The sequence below is a fragment of the Haliotis asinina genome, chromosome 3 (assembly GCF_037392515.1).
Source record: "Haliotis asinina isolate JCU_RB_2024 chromosome 3, JCU_Hal_asi_v2, whole genome shotgun sequence".
Taxonomy (NCBI): domain Eukaryota; kingdom Metazoa; phylum Mollusca; class Gastropoda; order Lepetellida; family Haliotidae; genus Haliotis; species Haliotis asinina.
Window position 1 is genome coordinate 78,022,425 of NC_090282.1, and position 24,132 is coordinate 78,046,556.

General features: G+C 39.2%; 1 protein-coding gene across 1 annotated transcript in view; it reads left to right on the forward strand.

The window, feature by feature from the left end:
• Positions 1–24,132, forward strand: part of LOC137278517 (solute carrier family 35 member F3-like) — a 50,163-nt gene that overhangs the window by 18,886 nt on the left and 7,145 nt on the right. Inside the window, exons 2-3 of the mRNA XM_067810895.1 lie at positions 11,854–12,127; positions 14,980–15,202. Of these exons, the coding sequence (XP_067666996.1) occupies positions 11,854–12,127; positions 14,980–15,202 (497 nt within the window). The remainder of the gene's footprint in view (positions 1–11,853; positions 12,128–14,979; positions 15,203–24,132) is intronic.

Below are 24,132 nucleotides of genomic sequence, written 5' to 3' on the forward strand. Positions count from 1 at the left end.
CTATCACAATGCCATACCATCATGACTGACCTTTGACTTTGTCTTCGGGTTGAAGAGATCACCTCTTTCATCATTGGTTATTAAAATATTTTCCTGTGAAGTAGGGAAATCTTCGCTTTATTAATGTTTTCATTTCTGCTGAAGTGTTGCCACAAGCTACGAGCGCCATCTCGCAGGCAATTTGATCAAATTCGAGGCACTAGACTTCTCTGGAAGCTTTCATGGTCCGTGCTTGAGTATGTAGACCCAGCGAAGAACCCGCCTGCGTGACAGTATATTGCAACCCTTACAGGACCTCACAGCTGTGTTGGAAAACTACTTTCGCTAATGATGCACTTTCTCTTGATATTATTCTCCCTTAGACATATTATGACATATTCCATCAGTTACAATCATCGAGCAACCTTGAGACATGACAGAAATCAATAAATGTATACCTATCATGTCTGTATTTCTTAACATTATCATCAGTGAAATAAAAGGTGCAAAATAACATGCGTAACACACAGTGATCATTGTGTGGAATATAAAATGCAACCAAATATTCAGTTGTAGTTTCAATACGGACTTCAACGAGGATAGGAGTGTCTCTGATACTAAAACAGAAAATAGATGAGATGTCATGTCACCTTGATCTCCTATATTTATTATCCATAGGTAATAAAGGTAATAATAAATTGACATTCATCAGAAACAATACAATCAGGCTGACAGGTCTTTCAGTATGTTTCAGATTAGCCGAAATTGACAGTTAGTTCTGGCCTACTTTCCCTTTTGAGCCATCGATTGGGCTTTTGCAATATTTAATGCAGATATATATGGAAAACATTATTCCGAAATGCAATCACAAGCACAATACATAAATATGTATTGTCCGACTTTTATTTTTGTGGAAGTCGCGGTGGCTGAGCGGGTTAGGCGGGTGACTTTGCGTGCTGGCGATTAGGTGTCTGACTCTGAGGGCGTGGGTTTGAATCCCGGATGCAGCTGAACTTTAAAAAAGTACTAGAATTTGTATTTTACTATGAAAGTGTAATGCCAAATATAACATACGTTCGAAATATATTGGTTAGGTAAGTGAAGTTGATATTGAACTCACTGAGCTTAAATATGTTGAAGTACTCAGTTGTAAGCCCTATTCCCATTTGATTTGAAAAATGTGAAATGCTCAGTAGAAATATGAAATTATTGATATTATGTATATTTAATGGGAGGAATAATTGTTAAAAAGGGGGATATTTAACTGTATTAATTGTTGATAGTCAGTGCCCCTCTTCCTCGCCCTCAAATCTTAGACACACAATCCTGGTTTCATCAGACCAGACACAGATCGAAGACAAGCAGTCTCGGTTTCACCAGATCTGTCAAAGACCTAAGACAAACAGTCCTGATCAGTCACAGACCTAAGACAAACGGTCCTGATCAGACACAGACCTAAGACACACAGTCCTGATCAGACACAGATCGAAGACAAACAGTCCTGATCAGACACAGACCTAAGACAAACAGTCCTGATCAGACACAGACCTAAGACAAACAGTCCTGGTTTTCATCAGACCAGACACAGATCGAAGACAAACAGTCCTGATCAGACACAGATGGAAGACAAACAGTCCTGATCAGACACAGATCGAAGACAAACAGTCCTGATCAGACACAGATCGAAGTCAAACAGTTCCGGTTTTCATCAGACCTGTCACAGATCTAAGACAAACAGTCCTGGTTTCATCAGACTTGACACAGATCTAAGACACACAGGCCTGGATTCATCAGACCTGACACAGATCGAAGACAAGCAGTCTCGGTTTCACCATACCTGTCAAAGATCTAAGACAAACAGTCCTGGATTCATCAGACCTGACACAGATCGAAGACAAGCAGTCTCGGTTTCACCATACCTGTCAAAGATCTAAAAGAAACAGTCCTGGTTTCATCAAATCAGACACAGATCTAAGTCAAACAGTGCTTTTTTCATGCGACAAGCCATAGATATAGAAAACAGTTGCCCTGGTGTCATCAATCCAACTACAAAGTTTAGACAAGACGTCATGGTTTTATCTTAATGGAATTACACTCCATGGCTCGGACCTGCTTTCATGTCTGCTGATGACCTTCACAGCTTGATGTCAGTGACAAGAGTGGTCTCTCCAGGAAGGTTACAACTAGGCGGAAATGAGCGGCGCTCTTTAATCTGCTTGTCCTCTTATAAGCCCTCGCCGCTTCGCCTCTTGTGGTGAGAGACGTCATCATGTACAACAACACCATCGCTGACCATTCAGCTTTCTTCATTATCCTTGACCTCTGACCATAATCTGACACACGAATCTATTCACTAATGGCTGTTTTGGAACTTTTGGGTCGGTTCAAAACAACTTTATATCTGCTAACTTGTTTTTCGCGTTAAAGCGTTTGTTCTAATCTGTTATTATGTGTGCACTTTCTCTTGTGTCTTATTGGCTAGTATCCACAAGTAAACAAAATCGCGTATCAAGAAATGGGTTTCACAAAACAATCTTTCACGCTCTCGAACCCTATTTAGGGAAGGATTAGCTTTAAGCACTACTCAAGACATGATTCAGTCTATGATCAGCAGGTGACTTAAAACTCTATTTTGCATCAATTACCGTTTATACCTTCTTTTGGGCTACGGGGTAGCCTAGCTAGCATTTAAATCTTTCGCCGAACACCCAGCTTCGATTTTCCACATCGGTGTGAAGCCGTTAGCAATGAATTCATGAGGTCTGGCATCGCCGTTAAATTGTTGCGTCATATCCAAAGCGTATTACTTAAGGGGGTTAGGTGCCACTCTAGCAACCATGACACATTGACCAAAATGACTATAACTATATACGTCTGTGTATGGGTTGGGGGTTGGGAGTTGGGGGTTGGGGGGAATTCCTGAACTTGTTTTTTTTCTACTATGTCATCTAGTCAAAATCCTTTGCTGGAGATACCCATACATAGTGAAAGGGTGTTTTTGTGTACATGCCTTATGTCGTAAAACATGATCGGCTCACTTTTCTCTGCTCGACATTACGATACCTGTTAGGGATTTCATGGCTGATTTTGTTTTCTACAAAATCGATATCCAAACACTTTAATCCTATACTTTCAATATGTAGTGTTTTGACTGTATTGAGAAAATTGAGAAAATTATCCATTTTGTAAAATCACCATGCTATTGTTTAAACCTATCAGTTAATTATAAATTTATCCTTACTGAATGACAATGTATTTCTACTCCATTGAGTCTGTGGATATATGTACTTATGCTCGGCAATGATGTTTCATTTCCACCCTATACCTACATGTATATTATCGAGTTGTTGAAATGTTCTGTACCTCTGACAGTGCTGGTAGCGGCCTGAGTGTCAGTAAGGTTCAGTTCAGTTCCGTGAGTTGTATCTTTGGTATCAACCAATATCCCTTTGCTTAGCTAAGCAGCTTGTATTTTTCTTTTGTTCGTTATTCAGCGAATCGTGACAGAGTTCACAGGGGATTTCATCCCTTAGGATGCTTGTATTTAGTTATTGATCGCTACTAATGATGAAATCCATCGCATTTTTCGCATTAATAATATTCCAGTAATGACACTACAACCAACAATTCACATTTAACTGCCCGCAGTATCAGTGGGATCTGTAAACGTGTGGTAGTAACTTGATGGCATTGCGTCTGATGTTTGACGTATCCATAGATACAACGCACCTACTTACAAATAAGCATTACAATTACTTTGCATTTTCACTATTTTCCACGATAGTCTAGACAATCCCGTGATTGACATCACAAGTATCGATCAACTCAAATGGTATAAGATGAAATCCCCGAACCTAATCGGTTTGGACGTTTGTATTATAAGCGTATGTTGCTGGAGGCGATTTTCATTAACTCATGTAACGGGGAAGTCAATACTACCTAAAATTTACGATCCCTATCATGGCCTATCGGTAACCTTTTAATACAAATGTGGAATCCCGAATATACTTGTCTTTTTTTGTTGGTATATCAGGTAGAAAACTCTTTAACTGCGTTCAGACGAGTAAACTGCATTGAGGTGATATGGGTTTTAAGCTATACGCTTGTCTTGGAGGCATGAGGACATCAGAACTAAAAGAAATAAGGCTTTGATCTTGAAAATATATAACCAGTAAAACGTTCCGTTCATATGTCACCACATGATTCCGAAGGTTCTGAAGCCTTAAACTTATGAAACTATTTACAAACTCACTAATCAAGGAAGGGTGTCACGGGCAGGGTACAAGCGTTAAGAAGTACTTGTGTTGTTCAAGCTACTATTGATGTTATATAAATAATAAGTGATTTGTAACGCATTCACTTTCACGTCACTTGTAATCGTTATCTACATCGAGATTTCTAATATGCCATGCCGTCGCTTTTTCAATACAGATTTTAACACTTACGGTAAAACAGAATGCATCTCCCTATCTCTGAAAGTACACAGCAATTCAAGATGGCGAGAGTAAAATAAACACTAGAATTTGTAATACATTCTCTAAAATCAATAGATCTTTTCCTTTTAACCAATGCTTAATATTTGTTAGCATTTTTTGTCACAACTCCTGATTTAACGTTACACGGCAGCATAACAGGAGCATTGAGCTTTGTGTGAGTACAGACACGCCTACGTTAAGTAACATATCCACCTGGAATGAAATAATTAACACCTTTAGTACAGAACATGTCTTTGTCTGAGCGGCAACACACAAATACACACCAACATATTTCCAATAGATGCTGACTCTAACTGTGACACGCTTTCCATTGACAACAACGTGTTTCGTAATTACACATGTTCTGTTATAGAACTATATATCAGGTATTTCGTAATGGCATATGTTTTATAATAAATATGTGTTCCTCCCTCGTGACTTTTTTTCTATCAAAATAAAAAAAGTTTAACCGCCCACGTCACTTTTGAAAAAAAAAGTTTGCCCGTGCCCTCGCCGTAGATCAGTAAATCATGGTGAAACTTGACAATGTATTTTATATGACAAGACGTTTTTGTTAACGCCCACATAGACATATGAAAAAGAAGAACTCATTTAGATGTTAGCTCGTTGTGGATAGCCACACTTGGCTCTAGGCTATAGACCTACTCTAATCCTTTCGGTTCAAACTCATAAACGTTACATTATGGCCATAACGTGACACGAATGCATCTCCTTAAGTTCTACAAAAATGTTGACACGGGTGATTAATGTGGAAAAAGCGACATATCCTGTGAAAAAAACCAAAAACCAACCCCCCCCCCCAAAAAAAAAAACAACAAAACAAACAAACCCAAACCCCCCCCCAGAAAAAAACAAACAAACAAAAAACAAACAAACAAAAAACAAAACAAAACAAAACAAAAAACAACCCAAAACATAAAAAACAAACAAACAAAAAACAAAACAAAACAAGACAAAAAAAACCAAACCCAAAACAACAAAACCAAAACCAAACCAAAACAAAACAACAAAAAACAAAACCAAACCAAACCAAAAAAAAAAAAAGAGAGAGAAAGAAAAAACAAAACACGCACCAAAAGCTAAAAGATTCAAACAATTCAAAGTGAAAACATTTCCACTAAAGAATCTCATTTTACTAGTGCCAGTATTACATGATGTCATGTTTGTCACAAAAGTTGCTGAAGACCTGTGCAAATTAAGATTGCAGTATTTTTTCCTGCTGGAGTAGACATAAATCAACATTCTTGATCCGTGATTACCTGCCTCTGATTGGTCAACATCCGAATCTCGTTAATCTACAGCTCATGTAATAAAATGGTCTTGCACGTTGAGAATATCGCATCTGTTTTATTCATCTGCAAACACACCTGTCGACATGTTTGAAACAACGTGTAAATAATTAATAACACTATTTTGGTTGTTTCCTGTTACTTAAAGGCACACGAACAGTGCTTGCCGTAAAAGGCGACCATGCTTGTTGTATGAGGCGACTAACTGGACCGGGTGGTTAAGCTCGCTGACTTGGTTGACACATGTCATCGGTTCCCAGTTGCGCAGATCGATGCTCATGTTGTTGATCACTGGATTGTCTGGTCCAGACTCGATTATTTACAGACCGCCGCCAAATAGCTGGAATATTGCTGAATGCAGCGTAAAGCTTCACTCACTCACTCACTCTATTGCGACATACTATTTGGATAACGATAGTCTATTGCGACATACTATTTGAATAGCGATAGTCTATTGCGACATACTATTTGAATAGCGATAGTGTATTGCGACATACTATTTGGATAACGATAGTCTATTGCGACATACTATTTAAATAGCGATAGTCTATTGCGACATACTATTTGGATAGCGATAGTCTTTTGCTTCCTTTTTTTTAAATAGCGATAGTCTATTGCGACATACTATTTGGATAGCGATAGTCTATTGCGAGCAACAAATGTAATATTGTTGCAGTAGTTTTGAATTGTCTGATTTGAAGCCATTTACCAAATGAGTGTATAGTTTATGTGAAATTAAAACAAGTTGAAATTGTTTCATTCCCTTTTAGTAACTGACAAGAAACTTGAAATCTAGATCAAGTAAACAGCTAAACCATAAAGTCAATGAACCTGCAAGTCTGCACCATAACAATAAAAAATACAAAACAGCATAAACATTTAATAAGAAAAAAGTCAATTACTAAATTATCGATACTCACACAAACATTTACTGTCGATGCATCGATTGTTTTCATCGATCAGTTGCAATCGTAGACTCAACAATCGCAATCCATCAACAGTTCCATGCATCGTTACAGGTCTAGTACCTCTCACGTTGTTCTGATGTTGAATCGTTTTTGCAAACCACTTCAGGAGTCTGACAAGTTTCTTCCAAATGCTGTCTTCAGCTAGTCAGTCCACACAACCAACACGACAAAGTTCAATAAACATGTTACGTAGGTTTACATTTGATATTTACATATAAGTTAAAACTACTAGCGTACATTGTGCCAAATGTATTAAAATCAATATTTTTGTAAATTACACCATCCGTGACATTTGTGAACAGAGCTTCCACCCGAGGCCTGCCATATTCCTATTTATTATGTATGGTTAGAAAGCAAATGGATTTTCAGCTTGTTGTTTGTCAGCCGTTCTATGCCCGGTCGTAAAATGAATGATACCTTATCGATCTCACGTTCATAGAAAGATGGAACAAAATAAATATGTGTTCTCGACTTTCACTTAATGGATTACTTTTAAAGAAATGTTCAACAGTGTTACAGAAAGACATTTCACGCACAACGCACGGCGGACTTTGGTTTGTATGTTGTGAATCTGCTGGGGCGGCGGGATAGCCTAATGGTTAAAGCGTTCGCTCGTCTCACCAAAGACCCCGGTTCTATTCCCCACATGGATACAATAAGTGAAGCCAATTTTGGTTTCCTGATATTGCTTGATTCTTTCTCGAAGTGTCGTAAAATAGACTCTCTCACTCATAGACCTGTTGACCATATATTTTTGTTTCTCTTACTCGCAGAATAATGCTCAGAAGTATGTACATACATATATGTCAAATATAATAATAAGATTTTCATAAGATAATTATAACATTGAGTGGGCTTCAAAAGTGTAAACATATTCCGTTTTCGGTTTCAGAGCTATAATTTGGACAAAATACTTATTTGATCTCAGAATGTGTTTTGGTGTGAATGGCACCGGATACAAATACATGTAATGAGACTGCCATTCGCTAAGAATTCTACCGTAAAGTTTTATGGCTATTTTAGATAGAACTTCTTATCAATCCAACATAAACTAGCGATCAAAAGAAAGTATACTACCCATTGAAACGACAAAAGTCGAAACGGCAAACCGTATTTGACAGAAATCAAATTTAGCAGACTGTTACGTATCATGATAAGTGAAGTTCATTGTTAAAGTAACACTGTACACAAAATAAAGTCAAGTCCAATAATGTTGTATATAAACATTGTATTAAAACACTTGCTGGTAACATTGTACAGAAGACAAGTCAAGTCAAATATTATTGTATATATATATACATTGTATTACTATTAAACATTCTTTGGTACTTGTTTGTTTTACATTATTATGTGTTGTACTTTCTTTTGTTCGCTCGTATAGAAACCAGGGCATCTGTTCGGCATACAAGGAAACTGCAAGTGAAGTTTGTTTTATTACAGTAATACTACTGAAGATAAGTGCCGATTTGATATGATTTGCAAAATCTATGACGTCAAATTAGTTTATATGTGCATTATAAAATTAGTACTAAACGTACGAGATCAGTTAAAGAAAAACAACAACAACATTTGTTAATGTAATCACTGCTTTGTCGACGCAAGTAGATGTGGATGTTATTGCAGATACACTCATAAACCTATAATGTTTTAGAGAGGAAACAGTCTGGACAAAGCGCACAGAACACACCTATCAACACAACACATGAACAGATAACGGTATATATATCAGTAGTAGGTTACAGACTTGAGTTATTGAGCCCTAGCTTTATTCAGCATATAGCATGGGCAAGGATGTATCGTATCTGTAACAAGTAGTAAAATAACTCATTTACTTTAAGTATAACTTCAAAGCACTTCACACATTTTGCCGCAATGTTGATAGGCAAACACTTCTGTTTAAAGAGCATTTCTCCCACGATGGCATGGTTTGAAAACGTTCAACCCTCTAACTCTCTCAAGGTAGATCAGCACATCTTTACGAGCAATGGCGGGGGTGGTGTATCGAGCATTCTTTGAAATTTTCTGAATGCCAGTTACATGATGAGGGTAAGTATGCGGTATGCGACCGAGAGAGCGGAAATAAGGGATAAACTGATTTCATGTGTAATCTCAGCCAGCTGGATTGAAGTAGAAGATCCCTCCACGTTCTGTCTAGACTGGCAGGAGCGTCATTATACAACGCCAGTGCTACATGATTTTTGCTTTTGTTGTTATAAACATATGTTAAAAGAAAGTTCTTCGTGGACACATTGTTCATTGTTTCATTGTCATGTAAAAAGTAAGGTCTTGATAAAATATGTTAATTGCTGGCAATAGAAAGACTTTAATAAAATAAGGTAATTATTTCATTATGTTTGTTTAATTCCTGTTTCCAATTTATGAAATATGCATCTATTCTCGCTGTAACATAAGTTACCAACATGATGATTAATCCTGCAAACCACCTCAAGGCCTCATTCATCTCTTGACATGTAACAAAATCTCGAAACATTGACCATTATTCGATGTTGTATTTCTAACGATACGAGTCATTGTCAACTGAAACAGCAGTGCCTAGAAGAGCAGATCTAACTTTTTCTTCCACACTGAGTAGAACGGTAGATCGAACTGTTGATTACATGCACGTGTTCAGCAAATCTAATTTGTTTCACCACAATGACTTGTCCATTAGATCTTACAATTGTTTATACGTATCAATAGTTAATTAGATCTACCTATTGTTTGTACAAATGAATATTACATTAGATCTTACTATTGTTTGTACAAATGAATAGCACATTCCATCTTACTTTTGTTTATGCAAAAGAATAGTACATTAGATTTTACTATGGTTCATACAAATTAATAGACTAAGTACATTAGATCCACTATTGTTTATATAAATGAATAGTACATTCGAATTTACTATTGTTTGTCCAGATTAGTAGCACATTAGATCTTATAATTGTTTACACAAATAAATGGTACAGCATATCTTACTATTGTTTATAGAAATAAAAAGTACTACAAGGATTATTACGGTAAATCAAATTGTTGTGTATCCACCGTGAATAGTAAGGAGAACTTATCTTGTGCATGTAGAGGATGGTTATTTCATACAATGATGAACACATTATATATGTATAAAATGATGAACATTCTATACTGACTGACTGAGTTTGGTTTTACGCCGCTTTTAGGAATATTTCAGCGACATCACGGAGGGGAAACCAGGAACGGGTGAATATGTTATCAACTATGTATACAATTATGAAGATGTTATAAAATATGTTTTAAATGGTGAACATTAGGTGGACGTTCTTTACACTCCCGGTTGTGGCGTTGTAGATAATGGCTTTGGGTCTGGAAGACGTGTAGCGTGTGAAGCCATTGCCCGTACATATATGTGAGCTTGAGATGACTTTCAATAAACGATAACACCATGTATGTAATCAGCGATGCATACTTACAACTCAGCCATATGGCCTACTTCAACAGCTGAAACTTATTTTAAGAAGCTTGTTGATATTTAACACGCCATCCTTCATTGCGCTCATAAGTTAAATATGGTTTCATTCATATCATGCGATGAATATTATCTAATCTGCAACTCAACAAATATTCGTGACATTAACAGCATGCAAGAGAAAACCGATTCCATTGAGCATGGAAGACGAAAACATTTCTGAAAAACAGTGATAAAACTTGATGGTCGTGAAAAGAGTATTGCCTTTTAGGGTATACTCTTTTCACAATCACCGCGCTTTATCAGTGGTTTTACTAAGGATACTGTAATGATGATATACATGTATACCAAAAGTCGTGGTAGATGGTACGCAAGAAAATGACATTTTATATTCTATTCCTAGAGCGTTTTCTAATGGTAAAGCTTTCGGAGAGGATGTTTGATAACTGTAATGAATTTTGACATTTTGATTTGGAAAAGTTAAAACGTCCAAATGATGGTGTGTATTCAACATTCAAATTGAATATTTGAGAAGTAAAAGTCATAAAAGTCTCGGACAATGCTGATGTTGAACGAGACGATTATGATGAAACTTATCATCATCACGGTGTATGATCCCTAGGAAGCTAAGAATGAAAAAGCGTGATTGCATTCCTCATCACCATGAACTGCTGGAGCAAGTGCGTATGTTTGCTTGCAGCTTTTAGCAATATTTTCAGCACCGTTACGACAGGAGATGTCAGAAATAGTAGTCACGCAATATTACAAATTTGGGAACTGTGTGGGCTTCGTCCTGATCACGTTAACCACATATACACGGCCGGAGTGCTCAGAGACTGAGGATAATGAGAAAAGGAGTTTAATGGGAGGGATTTGACGGGACCTATTATTGCTATAATAAGGATCATGATAAATTTTCCTAACCAATGCAGCTAGGTTATTGAAACATGTGGATTACATAAACTGTCAAAATATACTTATGCAATATACTAAATGCAAGACCAATGACATTCGAAGCTTCAATACCTCAACCTTTACATCCCAGTGACAAACATATTAGTGCTAAACCTTCAGATGTCACTAGGCAAATAGATACAACACCTGCGGCAGATCACTTTCAATACCTTAATATTTACATCTAGTTTTCACTAACTGAGGTCTGGAGGACAACTTAAAGAATAATTCACATTGATTATCGTTCTTCTTTAGTGTTTCTAAGACTCAGCGTTACACGTCACAGTTGCTGTGATCAGACACAACATCAAGTATAGCTCGGTTCTACGTTCTAGTGTAATCACACTGTCATGTTCTGTTCTAGATCATGTTCTGGTAAAAGGTGGCACCTTGTGCTAGTGTTCCCGGAATATCTTCGTGAAACGTTCAAGTTTAGTGCGATACTTTGATGTGGCAGTGTGTTGTCATGTTCTGAAGTAGTATAGTATCATGTACTGGTATACTTGTATCTGGATACAGCGGTCTGTTGGGGCGGTGGGGTAGCCTAGTGGTTAAAGCGTCCGCTCGTAACGCCTAAGACGTGGGTTCGATGCCCACTTTGGTGCAATGGACTTTAGTCCATTTCTAATGTCCCCCGCCGTGATATTGCTGGACTATTGCGTTATCAAGTTATGGTTTCATGTTCATTATCAAAGAGGCTAAGAGTATTTCACTCATTTCAGATACGGATAGCCCAGCCTCTCCTGCACAGTCCTACAAGCAGTACTGCGAATTCACCCACTTTCACCGGAAGTGTCTTTGGGGAGTTCTCCTCGCCATCTTGATCGCCGTCACATGGGTTGCGTTCTCGGAACTGGCTCAAAATGCCAGTCAGCCGGGTTTTGACGCTCCGTTCGCCCTCTCCTACTTCTGTACGATCTGGGTGATCGTGTTTCTCCCAGTCTACATGATAATGGTCAACGTCAGGGGGAAGAAATCGCCAAAGGACATTTTAAGGTAAGCGATTACATCCTACTTGAAGTCACTGAAACTGCCTGTTCGGCGTTCGCATTCTGTTTAAATTCCACTTTTCAAAAATATCCGACAAACTACGGGTTGATGTTATGAGCAAAGGCCACATTGTTGGCGTAGAATCATACCTCAAAGCCAGAACAATCGATCCCTTTGCAATCGAAGAATGCTAGGGATCTATTCTTACAGGAATTCCTGGACGGTGTTTGTTCCCTCTTTAGTCTAGACGTGCAATTAGTGCCTTCGATTTGACTAAAATCACATGTTTTCACACTAATGCAATACCTGTCTGGGTGAAGAGTAGAAGACCCCGGTACCCCGGTACCAGGTCACCTTTGAAGTTTCTAATCAGCCAATCAACGTTGACGCCTCTCTGTTATCAGTACTAGTGAACAATACAATCCGGCTGGCATATTTTCGAATGGAAATGTCAAGTTACGAATGTAGATCAATAGGATTATGACTTAGTATTGTTGCAGGTACTGTATATGCACAGAAGGATTCTTTGTGCTCACTATGCATTTATATTTTGTATTTTTGTATCAATCGGAAATTCTTAAAGGAAGAAAGGAATTTCTAAAGGAAACGGAAAGTTTCAGAAACTTGTTATCTGTTTGTATCACAGTCGTAATACATTCAGATTATGCGGTCAGAATTCGTCTACTGTGTTGGTATATTTTAAAGCAGCGAAATGACGGATGCTAATTTAATGAGGTTGTGAACTCAGTTCAGGTTCGATTCCCAACATTTACGAAAGTGTGTGACGCCAATTTCTCTTGCCAGTTTTCCACTCGAGGTGTTTCTTGAACACGCGGAGCGGTGGGGTAGACTAGTAGTCAAAGCGTTCGCTCGTCACGTCGAAGACTCGTGTTCGATTCCCCACATGGGTACAATGTGTGAAATCCCTTTCTTGTTTTCCCCGCCGCGATATTGCTGGAATATTGCTAAAGGCGGTGTAAAACCATATTCAGTCACTCTGGACTATGATCAGATATAACTGACGTAAAACAACACAATACACTTTAGGAACATTCTGTGACAGCGGAATTATCTCACAATGACAAAATATAGAATGAATTTGACGGGGCCGATATGCCTATTCGTTAATCAATGGAGTAACGAAGTCAACTCAAGACAGTATGTGTTCCAACCACGCCCAGAACATCGTACTGGTTATTTGCAAAAAGACTTCCTCTAATAATACTCTAAATTATTAGGAATAATCCAAGTCAGGGCTAGTACATATGCACTAACGGCCCTTATCGAGCGGATCAATGCACAAGGTCAGGCAAGAGCCTCAATAGTCACATACAATATTCGTGACGGCAAATCAGCGTGTGTCGACTGTGACATTAGTAGACGATGACATCCATGCCAGGAGACATCTACGTCCACGAAAGCCATTAAGATCTACGGCGCAATGGAGAGTAATAAGGTGCTTAGGTCGTGATCTTTCGTATTAATTGTATGGTATTGATCAATAGACTGAAGGGACAGTTTCCTGGCAGACGGATAGCACATTGGCCAGCTATTGTGCTTTGGTTAATCCCGTATGAACTCGGGTTGGACACTGAAATACCACCCCAACACTTGGTCCATCGAGGCTATACCTGTGGTGTTTATTGTTAGTGGTGGCTATTACTACAACTGCCACCACCACCTACTCTGCCTCCTCCACAACCGCTAATGTTACTGCTGCTTCTGCTGCTGGTGGTTCTGCTTTGATGAATTAAACATTTACGCTGAGCTATTTCTAGTAAAGGACTCAAAAGCGGCCTTGGACCAGCCTTTGTGAGACAGATCGTTTTGAGCTGTGAGCTGACATAAGTCTCAAAGATAAAATAAGTAGTTTAAATTTCAATTTTTGCAAAAATGTAAATAACAGATTGGCACCCGTCCGCTTATCTCGACTTGCCTCTTTAAAAGGACAGAATTACTATACGCTTTGTCTTCAATACATCCTTGGAGCAAGGTTAATGCTTTGACTTTTGCCTTGGATACCTCAGAACGTTCGAATCCATCATTCACCTCCATTGGTATGGCCGCACCATGCTCATTCTAGAGAGCTCCAGCAAAGTTCTAAACGCCTAATCACTGTGTGGTGTGGGTCTGTCCTTGCCATCCCGTGTCATTACTAAGTAATGTTCGAATACTCACAGAAACTTCAGTCAATATTTATAGTAATGAGAGCTAAATGTTTCCGTGTGAAAAGAGGACAAGTATTTATTGTCAGCGGACTACATGTGTTCAGATGCACTAGATTAAGCAATGCGATCGATTCACTGGTGTATGATCAGGGAGATAAGATGGCGTCGCAAGGGTTCTTATCCTCCGTTGATGGTGTACCAAATGTGACATCGCTAGGGAAGATTTCGTGGCAAGTGCGCCTGTTCAAAGATTAATCGACTTCGCAAGAGTGGGAGAAAAGATTGCGTCACAAGAATGCGGGTCAGATGATAATTAGGCGCCACAAGTTACGTATTCGGTAGATAAATAAGATGCAACGCAAGTGTACGTTTTGTCGTAACGATGTCACCCCGAGGTCACCCCGATGGCGCCCCGATGTCACCCCGATGTCGCCCCGATGTCGCCCCGATGTCGCAACGACGTCACCCTGATGTCTCCCCGATGTCGTCCCGATGTCGCCCCGATGTCGTCCCTATGTTACTCCTTTGTCGTCCCAAGTATAGTAACTATACTTGTATCGGAGGGAAGGTGACGTCACAAGTTCGTTAAACAGCATGGTGGTAATGGATTTTCTTTTGCACCTCTCTCTTCTTTTCCCACCTCTTTGTGTGCGAAATCACCACGACAACTTACTTTCTATGTCTTTTCAGGGGCGGGCTCCGCATTTTCCAAGGACCTGACGAATTCAAACGTGGTCCATTTGCGGGTAAAATCGCAATATTCTGCCTGGTCTGGAGTGTGACGATTTTCACCTATATAAAAGCCCTTGGATTATTGGCTGCAGCTGACGCCACGGCTCTTTATGCAACCAACCAGAGCTTTGTTTACATGCTGTCTTGGATAGTACTATTCGAGAAGTTTGTTGCAATGAGGGTAGGTACAGATGTGTGTTCTAACTTATTATTTAAAAAAAAATATGTGTGTATGCTCGTGTGTGTGTGTGTGTGTGTGTGTGTGTGTGTGTGTGTGTGAGAGAGAGAGAGAGAGAGAGAGAGAGAGAGAGAGAGAGAGAGAGAGAATTTGTGCGTGTGAGAGGCAACATGTTGTACGCAATATTCCACGGCGGTGGTTACAGCTTTTAGAAGGAGGGGGTGAGGAGGGGAGGGGGTTAGTAATCGTGTCTGGACTAGACAGTCAAAGTCAAGTCACACAGCATAGGGCTGTGTGTCACCTAAGACAGCGAGCCTCTTACGAGGAGCATTGTTTGCTGATGACCAAATCCAACTTAGATTATTTTGCGCATTAACAAGATGTTTCTTGTGCACGCAGATTCAATATTGGCCAACCTATTGAATCACACATTTCACTTAAATTTACATCATTAACGCTCTTTTGTGCTCAAAATACAAAAGCCGAGGCCTAAGAAACGAAACGTCTCTTTTGTACAAAAGATGTTTCACCAAAGCGGAGTTCCTGCTGAAACTGTTATCTTACCTGGATAAGCCATCATTTCCTTCAATCTGACAGCAAACTGACCAGCATTTGAGAACTCTAATTATTAGTTAGTTTTGTCGTGTCGACGGTAATGCAGCTATTAAAAATAGTCCGCAATGAAAAAGGATCAGGAATATGGGGGAAGGCCTAATTAGCCAATCAATGGTGTTCAGTGTCAGCGTATGTAAGTGCGAAACATCCTAGTTACCATGGAAACCATTTTATTCTGTTCTCGGATGTTAATGGTAATTGTGCTAGGGCACAATGCGAGCAAGAAAAAAGTAGTTGAGGAAAGTCATTATGTCTTTCACCGGGGAACAGTTAGAGGTGGTACGCTAATTAATTCTAATGCGTCGGGTGTAAATCTCTACAGATGTCTTATCTGATATTACTTCCTATCTGGTCAATACGACTGATCGGTGTATAACCTATAGATATCCTGGGATAGTGTCAAGATGGTGGACTCTTCATCAGTTTTACTGTAAGGAATCGGAAAGCAAATCCGCTGTCGATTATCGGAGGACTTGTGGTGAACGATTATCGATTATAATCGAAATCTATAATTTTTTCACGTAATCACCAATTCTACGTTTTCCCCCAGTTTATTTGTAATTAATGTTTTTTTAATAACTAATACAGCCATGCAGTGAAATGCACGCATGCAAGAAAGACACTGATATCTTCATTGAATAACATGTAGTTTTGATTTTACAATGCGCACGGCTTTATGCTGTTTAGGGCATGCTTTGTTCGTGAATATTCGTCAGATGTAATGGTTAGCTTACGTTAAGTGTAAGAAAAAAACCCAACAACAACAACAAAAAAAGACAACAAAAAACCCCCACCCAAACAAAAAAAAAATCTGATTAATCGAAACGATTCTATTTACATTCGATATTTATTTTTAAACCTTCCTTCGATTGATTTTCGATTATTTTTCGATTATATTATTCTGTATGTTGTTTCTGTTTTGAAACCAGTGCACGTTGAATCAATCTGTACGAACAACCGCCATCTTGAGACATATCCAGTACAATCACAATCAAATGTCAGTATGACTCCCGCCTGCATGGATATGATACCCTATACTACAAAGAGTACATCACAATAGATGCTGTCAATCAAAAGCCACGCCTAATGTAGCAGCCTGGAATCAGGAAGGACATCCACGGGAAGACACACATAGTAATTTACGTGGAAACGGGATACAACGAGTTAATTAGGTAGATTGTCCACAGTGTGGATGCGACGTGTTCCCCCAGTAAGTAAGGAAAACTACACATTACACTAATAAGTATTAATTACCATTCTTTCCCCAAAGAAACAGCTTGGTGAAATCCAATTAACGTCCTAATTACCTGGAAGTTATTCCTGCCTAGTGATCATAATTATGTTACAGACTACTTCAGTAATCATAATAATATGATTACTCTCTGTCCTGCTCATTACTCCTTCCCCGTCACGTAATCTCTCTTTGTCACGTCACACTCTGCTGTCATATCTCACCTGTCTCTGCACACCATTGCTCCCATTCACCATGTTGGTTCATACCTTCTCCTCCCCATTGTGTACGATATTTCTCCTATGCCTATGTCTGTACATCACTAATTATCTTATCTCACACATAAATGCCGTTTTCTGATTGGCTAAGCGCTCTTTTATTATTTTCGATGTACCCCAAGCAAAGTACAACCCCGCTGCCAATGGCAACTCATTCGGTACTTCGTGCAGTCTTTTTTTGCGAATAAAATTGAATAACGCATGATGCAAGGAAATTACCTCTGAATTTGTTTTTCTTGTTTCTTGTCTGCACAATCTAGCGATGATTTGAAAAGATTTGATCGGAAATGAATCAATTTTGACAAGACGTTCGAAAGTAGTTCCTGTGAATATTAAGATCGGGAATTACACCGCGGCAATTTTACCAAGACAATGCCTGCTGGAAAAAAGCAGCAGGTTCCAAGATTAGTTAGATTCACACAGTTTGGCTGAACTGTACAATCCGATATCCATGATTCAAACAATTCAAACCGAGGTGTTCAGTAAGATAAGTATGTTGTTCTCGAGTCACATGACCTGATGTACCCTCCATGTTGGTTTTTATTGACACATACCGAAACATAAGTCTTATTAACCTATTCAGACAATGACCTACTTTTTAGTTGATCCGAATTTTCTGGTGTGAATGTGAAAATAGATAAGCAGCTCATTTACTCAGCAGTTCGAACTCATTGTTTCATAAGAAAATGGTATTTACAAATGAATTGAAATTTTAGCTTTAATACCACCGTATTTCTATACGTTATGCCGAGGTTCAGGCAGAATACCTTAACTATGGAATCATATTTGATGAGGTCGTAAAATGATTCCCAGTGCATCTGGCACACAGGTTAAAACTGTTATGTTTCTTTTGCGCTTATTCAGCGCAGGTCTGTAACGCACAATGAGGTTAATACCAGTTCCGTACCAGATCGCCAAACTTTTCCAGCGGCAAAGCCTTGTTTTGAGAAGGATGTTTGCAAGAATTAGAAGGAGTGTAGTGTTGCAATATACAATTACTTAGACTTACCAAATCATACTGAATAACGTGTATGCATCCAGTGAAATGACAGTCTAAAAATTCTGAACTGGTTATTGCACTAAGTCGCTCACTAGGACGGAACCCAGTTGAAGGGAAAGTGAAACCAGGAGAGACCATGTTCACTAGTCCAGCATATAACTAGACGACTTCGCTCTATACCAAGGTGTGCTCGACGTCTAGCCGGCGAGTGAATTTTCTTTGACGCACAGTGCGCTGTACAGATATGTACAGCGGTTTAAGGCAAAAATCCAGCCTATCGACTAGAACAGGTGCACGGATTGCTAAAACAAACACTCATTTTCAAAACGGCATACTTACATCCACTAACATCCATTCACTTTATTTTATATAAGCACTGATACAGAACCACCCCCCGTTTTTCACCACTAGACGGACATTTTGATTGGTTAAGCAAAAAGTGCAATCGCACTAAAATGGTTAGCGATAAATTGACTGTCTTTGCGGGGAAACGAACTTAAGGCATTTCTTCATCGTTTGTAGACATTTCAGGATCCCACATATCATCGCACCAGTCACTGAACTCTTAAAATTACATTGATTACTCTAAAACGAAATGAATCACTGTAAGTAATTATAATTCTACACCATTATCATAATGGCAGTGTGCGTGTAGTATACATAGTGGGTCTTACGAGATGACAGTTTTCACTTTCATGCACTTTGTAAAGTTGACATATTTCCAAATTAGGATTTCTTCACTGATTCATTCAAATGTTTCATTTCCTCTACGTTCTACATGTCTACACCATACAATGTCCTATCCTTCAGTAATAGAGTGGCGCCATTACGCAAGTTACATGACGCCGAAAGAAGACATATTCAACAAATCGGTGAATGTATTTCCAAGATAAGAAAAACTGTATGATACACGCTCTTGGGATTGTATTTCATCAAGAATAATTTGATAGTGTTTCATATGCGGGCACATTCACTTCAAATCCCTCTCCCAGAAGGTTAACAGGGGAGGCCCAACAATTGACTTAACAAAACTAACACAACGAAAAACGTTTTTAATTACGCTTCAGTAAATACAAGTCGGAGGTGGTTAAGCGGGGACATGGTACATGCAAGATGTCTCCTAAAGACCACACCTACAGTTGCACGAAACGACGTAAACATCATACGTTCACATCCACACATATATAGCTCTATAAACATAACATCAAGTACCGAGAATTATTTGAGCACTAATTACGCATAACATTCTTAGATTCATATCCATACATACAACTATATAAACATAATAACTAATTATACGCATCACTGTTTAATGGAGGAAGGGTCGTATATTTACACTTAACTTGGGGCTAGGTTATCGCTAGAGGGGAGGGACATTATAGACGATAGGGCAGGACGTCCACCAAATATTTAATAAAGTCAACTGAAATAATACGGCTCTTCCCCATACAGAAGTCTTCCTAAAATGTCGCATATTAGAAAGCTTGGCAGATGGTGAATAACTCTCCGAAAATATGTGTCAAACATGTGTAAATGGCACATATTCTAATACGTTACCAATAACATGCGTGTGTACCTTACGTATTCGAAGTGAGTGAGTGATGGAGGTCCGTTTCACTCCCCGGTGTTCAGCGATATTCCAGGACTATCTAGACGGGCGACACCAGAAATAGACTTCACAAATTGGAATTCGAACCCTGATTTTCACCACTGACTTATTCCCTAGGCTTCCAACGTTATAGGAACTTCAGTCTTAATCCAAGTAGTAGCATGAGACATGTGACACCATGGTAATGTCATGTCTGAAAAAAAACCTTTCCCATTTGGATAATAAGAACACTATGCACACCTATCCAACACCAAAAACATCTAGAAATGACATTGTAGGTCTCAAGACATCTCGGAACCTGAAATGTACCATCCACAAAATGATATAAACCACTAACGGTTCGTTTCCCCTCCCGCCTACTGCAGAGCGTCATGGTCCGTTTTCATGGATTCCGTTTTTTAAGCAACCTTTCATTTACATATCCACAATGGCCGGCAGTCAAGGGGGGTATATATGTTTCAAGACTTGTCAGAAATAAAATGAGTGTATTTTGTTGGAGGCAAGTGTCCCGCTTTTACGATGAATGTTTGTTTTAGCAAAACCTGCAAAAATATCAGTCGATAGGTTGGGTTTTCAGTCTTGATTTTGCCTTAAACCGTTCCGCTCAAATTTCTTGCGGAAAGGTGCGTCAAAGAAAATGCACTCGCCGTATAAACTCGATGTAGGCCTTGGCTGGAATACGAGTTTATTCATATGAACTACATGTTCACATGAGTCAAGCAGCATTGGTGAACCACTAGATTGGCAAACGCTGACCAGTAATTGTCCCACACATTACACTGAGATAGAATATTACGTTCAACCACTTGTACTCGCCTTCAGCAGCGAGAGACTCCATCTTCCCAAATTATCTTACTGATTGTGTCGATAATACATTGCGTCTTGGCAACAGTAATATGTGTCCATTCTGCGTGGCCTATCTCCATGGCGACGTGACATCAGGCCTTCCTGGTAATACTTTAGCCAGATGGCGTGGATTGATTAACACTACTGTGTAAGAGTTTTTGCTATTAGTTGGAACTATTGAGAGGCAATCTCAGGTGAAATTACACCTGTTAGCAATAGGGTATCGACCAGCACTGGAGGGAGATCACTTCCGTGTTGCATGTCGTGTGTCACCGTGGACCTCAGAAACTAGTCTCTCAATATACAATTTCGATGGAAAGAAACTATTCTTTCTGAATTGAAAAGGAACTCCAGTGAGAGTATGAAGAACTGAACTTCATGAAATTTAGACTTGCTTCTTTTTGGGTTAAGCACTGCAGGGAGGGCTAGGTAGTGACGGACATAATGTCACTCAGGGACTGTCTGACAGACTACCTAAGCTTAGTCTCGGAGTATATAATATTCTTTAGAATTTGGCTTGCTTCTTTTGGAGCTTTGCAGAAGGGGCTAGGGCCAACATTGCAGAGAGCTGGCCGGGCGGGAAATTAATGTGGTTTAGGGGCCGTGACTCGGACTAATCTGTTGCTAAGTGACCTGTCAGACCTGTCGATGTAGGGGTCAATCCATGCACAAAAGGCCATTGACCAGTAACGATTTTTGTCTTCCATATTGCGGATCAGTGTTGGGGAAAGTCTTTATAAGTTATCTCAAGCCCAGGTTATAATAGTTATACGGACAAAATATCACGCGAACAAAAATGGTTGATTTTGGTCGGGGAACTCCGAATATATATCAGTTTTGTGAATATAGAACATGGTATAGGGAAACTTAAATGTTTTCGACTAAACTCCGCCATGTTTATAGACCACTTGGGTGTCGGGAGCAGGTCACAAAATGGACTGTCTAGCGGTCTCTAAACCATATTCTTTCCCATTTTCAAAGCACTACCAGTAATGCAGAGTCCCAAATAAAGGATGTTTATGTATAGCTCAGGTTTTGACTTTCTGAGACACTGGTTCAAATATTTTTAACAATTGTACAGTTTCATCTTTTTATTGCATAACTGACTCTAAAAACACTCAAATTAGATCAATAACAAATATTTGTCTGCTTCTGAGGTATCTGAACCGTTTTTAAAGACAGTTCTTTTCTTTGTATAGATGAATACTAACTGAGTAAAGATTTCCGCCGCTTTTGGCAATAGTCCAGCAATATCACGGCGGGAGATACCAAAATGGGCTTTACACATTTTTCTCACTTAGAGGATCGAACCTTGATCTTCAGCGAGACAAGCGAACGCTTTATCCACTGAGCTACCCCTTCGACCTTGGTGCAGTGAGTGTTGTTTACTGAGTAATAATGCCTCTCCCACGAACGTACATGCGTGTCGGGATGTCGATCTCGCGTGTGTGATGCTCTCATCAGCAGAGTTTACTCTGCACAACAAAATTGTTTCTCAGCGTGACTTTCCACTTTGTGAAATCATACATTTAGACTGCGTTTTGTTTAGGATCTTAATTAGGTCATGACAACCAAATAATGCATCTCATCTGACGTTTTATTGTTTAAGTCCTGTGCTCGATTCCCCACACGGGTACTATAATGTGAAGCTCATTTCCAGCGTCCCCCGTCTTGATGTTTCTTTAATATTGCTGCCATCGGCACAAAACTCGCCCATCCACTCATTTTATTGTTCGAAGAGGACTCTGTAGCAGATTGGGAGTAACTGTAACCAGTAACGGAGCAAACATTCGCCATCATCAGTTACATCATACTTCTTTACATTGTTAACATTAACTAAAATCACACTTTCAGCTTGAAAATATGTGTTGTAAACAACATAAACTACTTTTGCAGGATCATAACAATATATTTAGACAACATGAATATATTTTGCTTTCCTCAGACCCAATCTACACTGACATGCCCCGCTGACTTACATATCCCCTCTGTCGTCTGCTCACTTTGCACAATTTCTTCTGTATTCACAACTCCATGCAACGACGGCTTTACATTACATTACATTACATTACATTACATTACATTACATTACATTACATTACATTACATTACATTTATATAGCGCAATATTCACACAGCTTGTACATGGTAAAGGCGTTGGTATTATTTTTCCATCGATCATTGGATGTCCATCTGAAAGACATATCGCATTATCAATCTCATCTCGACGGGATCAAACGACTCTTGCAGCCACTAGGCGTAAAGAGTTATTTCGACTTTATTATCCTTATAAGGTATCCATTCATAGCTGGATGGACTGGGACACATAGTCCATTTGTCCAAGTCTACTGCATGTTGCTGTGCCTGCAACTAGGTGCTTGTACGTATTCATGTGGCCAGCGTCTGGTCATATGCCAACGGATTCGTGGGTTCTTTTGAGTGCACAGGGTTGTGTACTGTACTCTAAGGGGCTCGACAACACTTCCGGATGTTAATGCCTTGTAGTGGCCAGCTGTCAACGCCCACCTGTGCTGTTGTCTGCCCTGTTATCTAGGAGGATATAGGTTCGAGTTAAGCAGTGAATAATCAGTGTGGATTAGTCTTGCATACCCCCAACCTGAGACACAAATACCTTTCTACAATAATGCCGGTGTCCCACCTAGCATTGCAAGTAATGAAACTATAACATTCGTCTCTGTTGTGTATACATATATCAGGTTTTCAGTCTTTATTTACAGTACTGCAAAGGCCGTTGGCCTGTAGTACACATGTTACAGAGGGTGCAATAGAAATGAATGCATCATAGATGATATCACATCTGTAATGCTGAAGGTCTGATATTCATTCCATTGTATTGTGAACAATCGTTGAGTTAAATCATATATAAAATGTTCTGGTGCTGTCACATATTGTTCTCTTCATGTGTACTCATACCTGCAAGACTGACATATCTTTCTGACACCAGAGGTCCAGTTATTTTTACCTCTATCACCGTAAAGCATCATCATGATATAACGTTTAGGGGAGGGGTGGGGGGTGGAATCTGGTACTTGGCATTTTAAGCGATTTTATACAGTATCTTATTACTGTTATGCCACGACATATATACATAGGATATCTCCCACACTCCCTATAAACTGTAACATTTGGGGTGTCTGACCTTGTTCCTAAAACTCTTTTGCACGCATACAAATGTACCTTCTATAGTGTGTCATAGATTTCTTGATCCATGCTTTTGTACCCAATAGTAGGACAGAACTAATCTTAGTGTCAAAGATTTGAAAGCAGGCGTCGAAGCTAGTGTTTGGAAATGTAAAATTCCTAAAAACTTCTTGGTCTGCAGTGCGGCTTTGT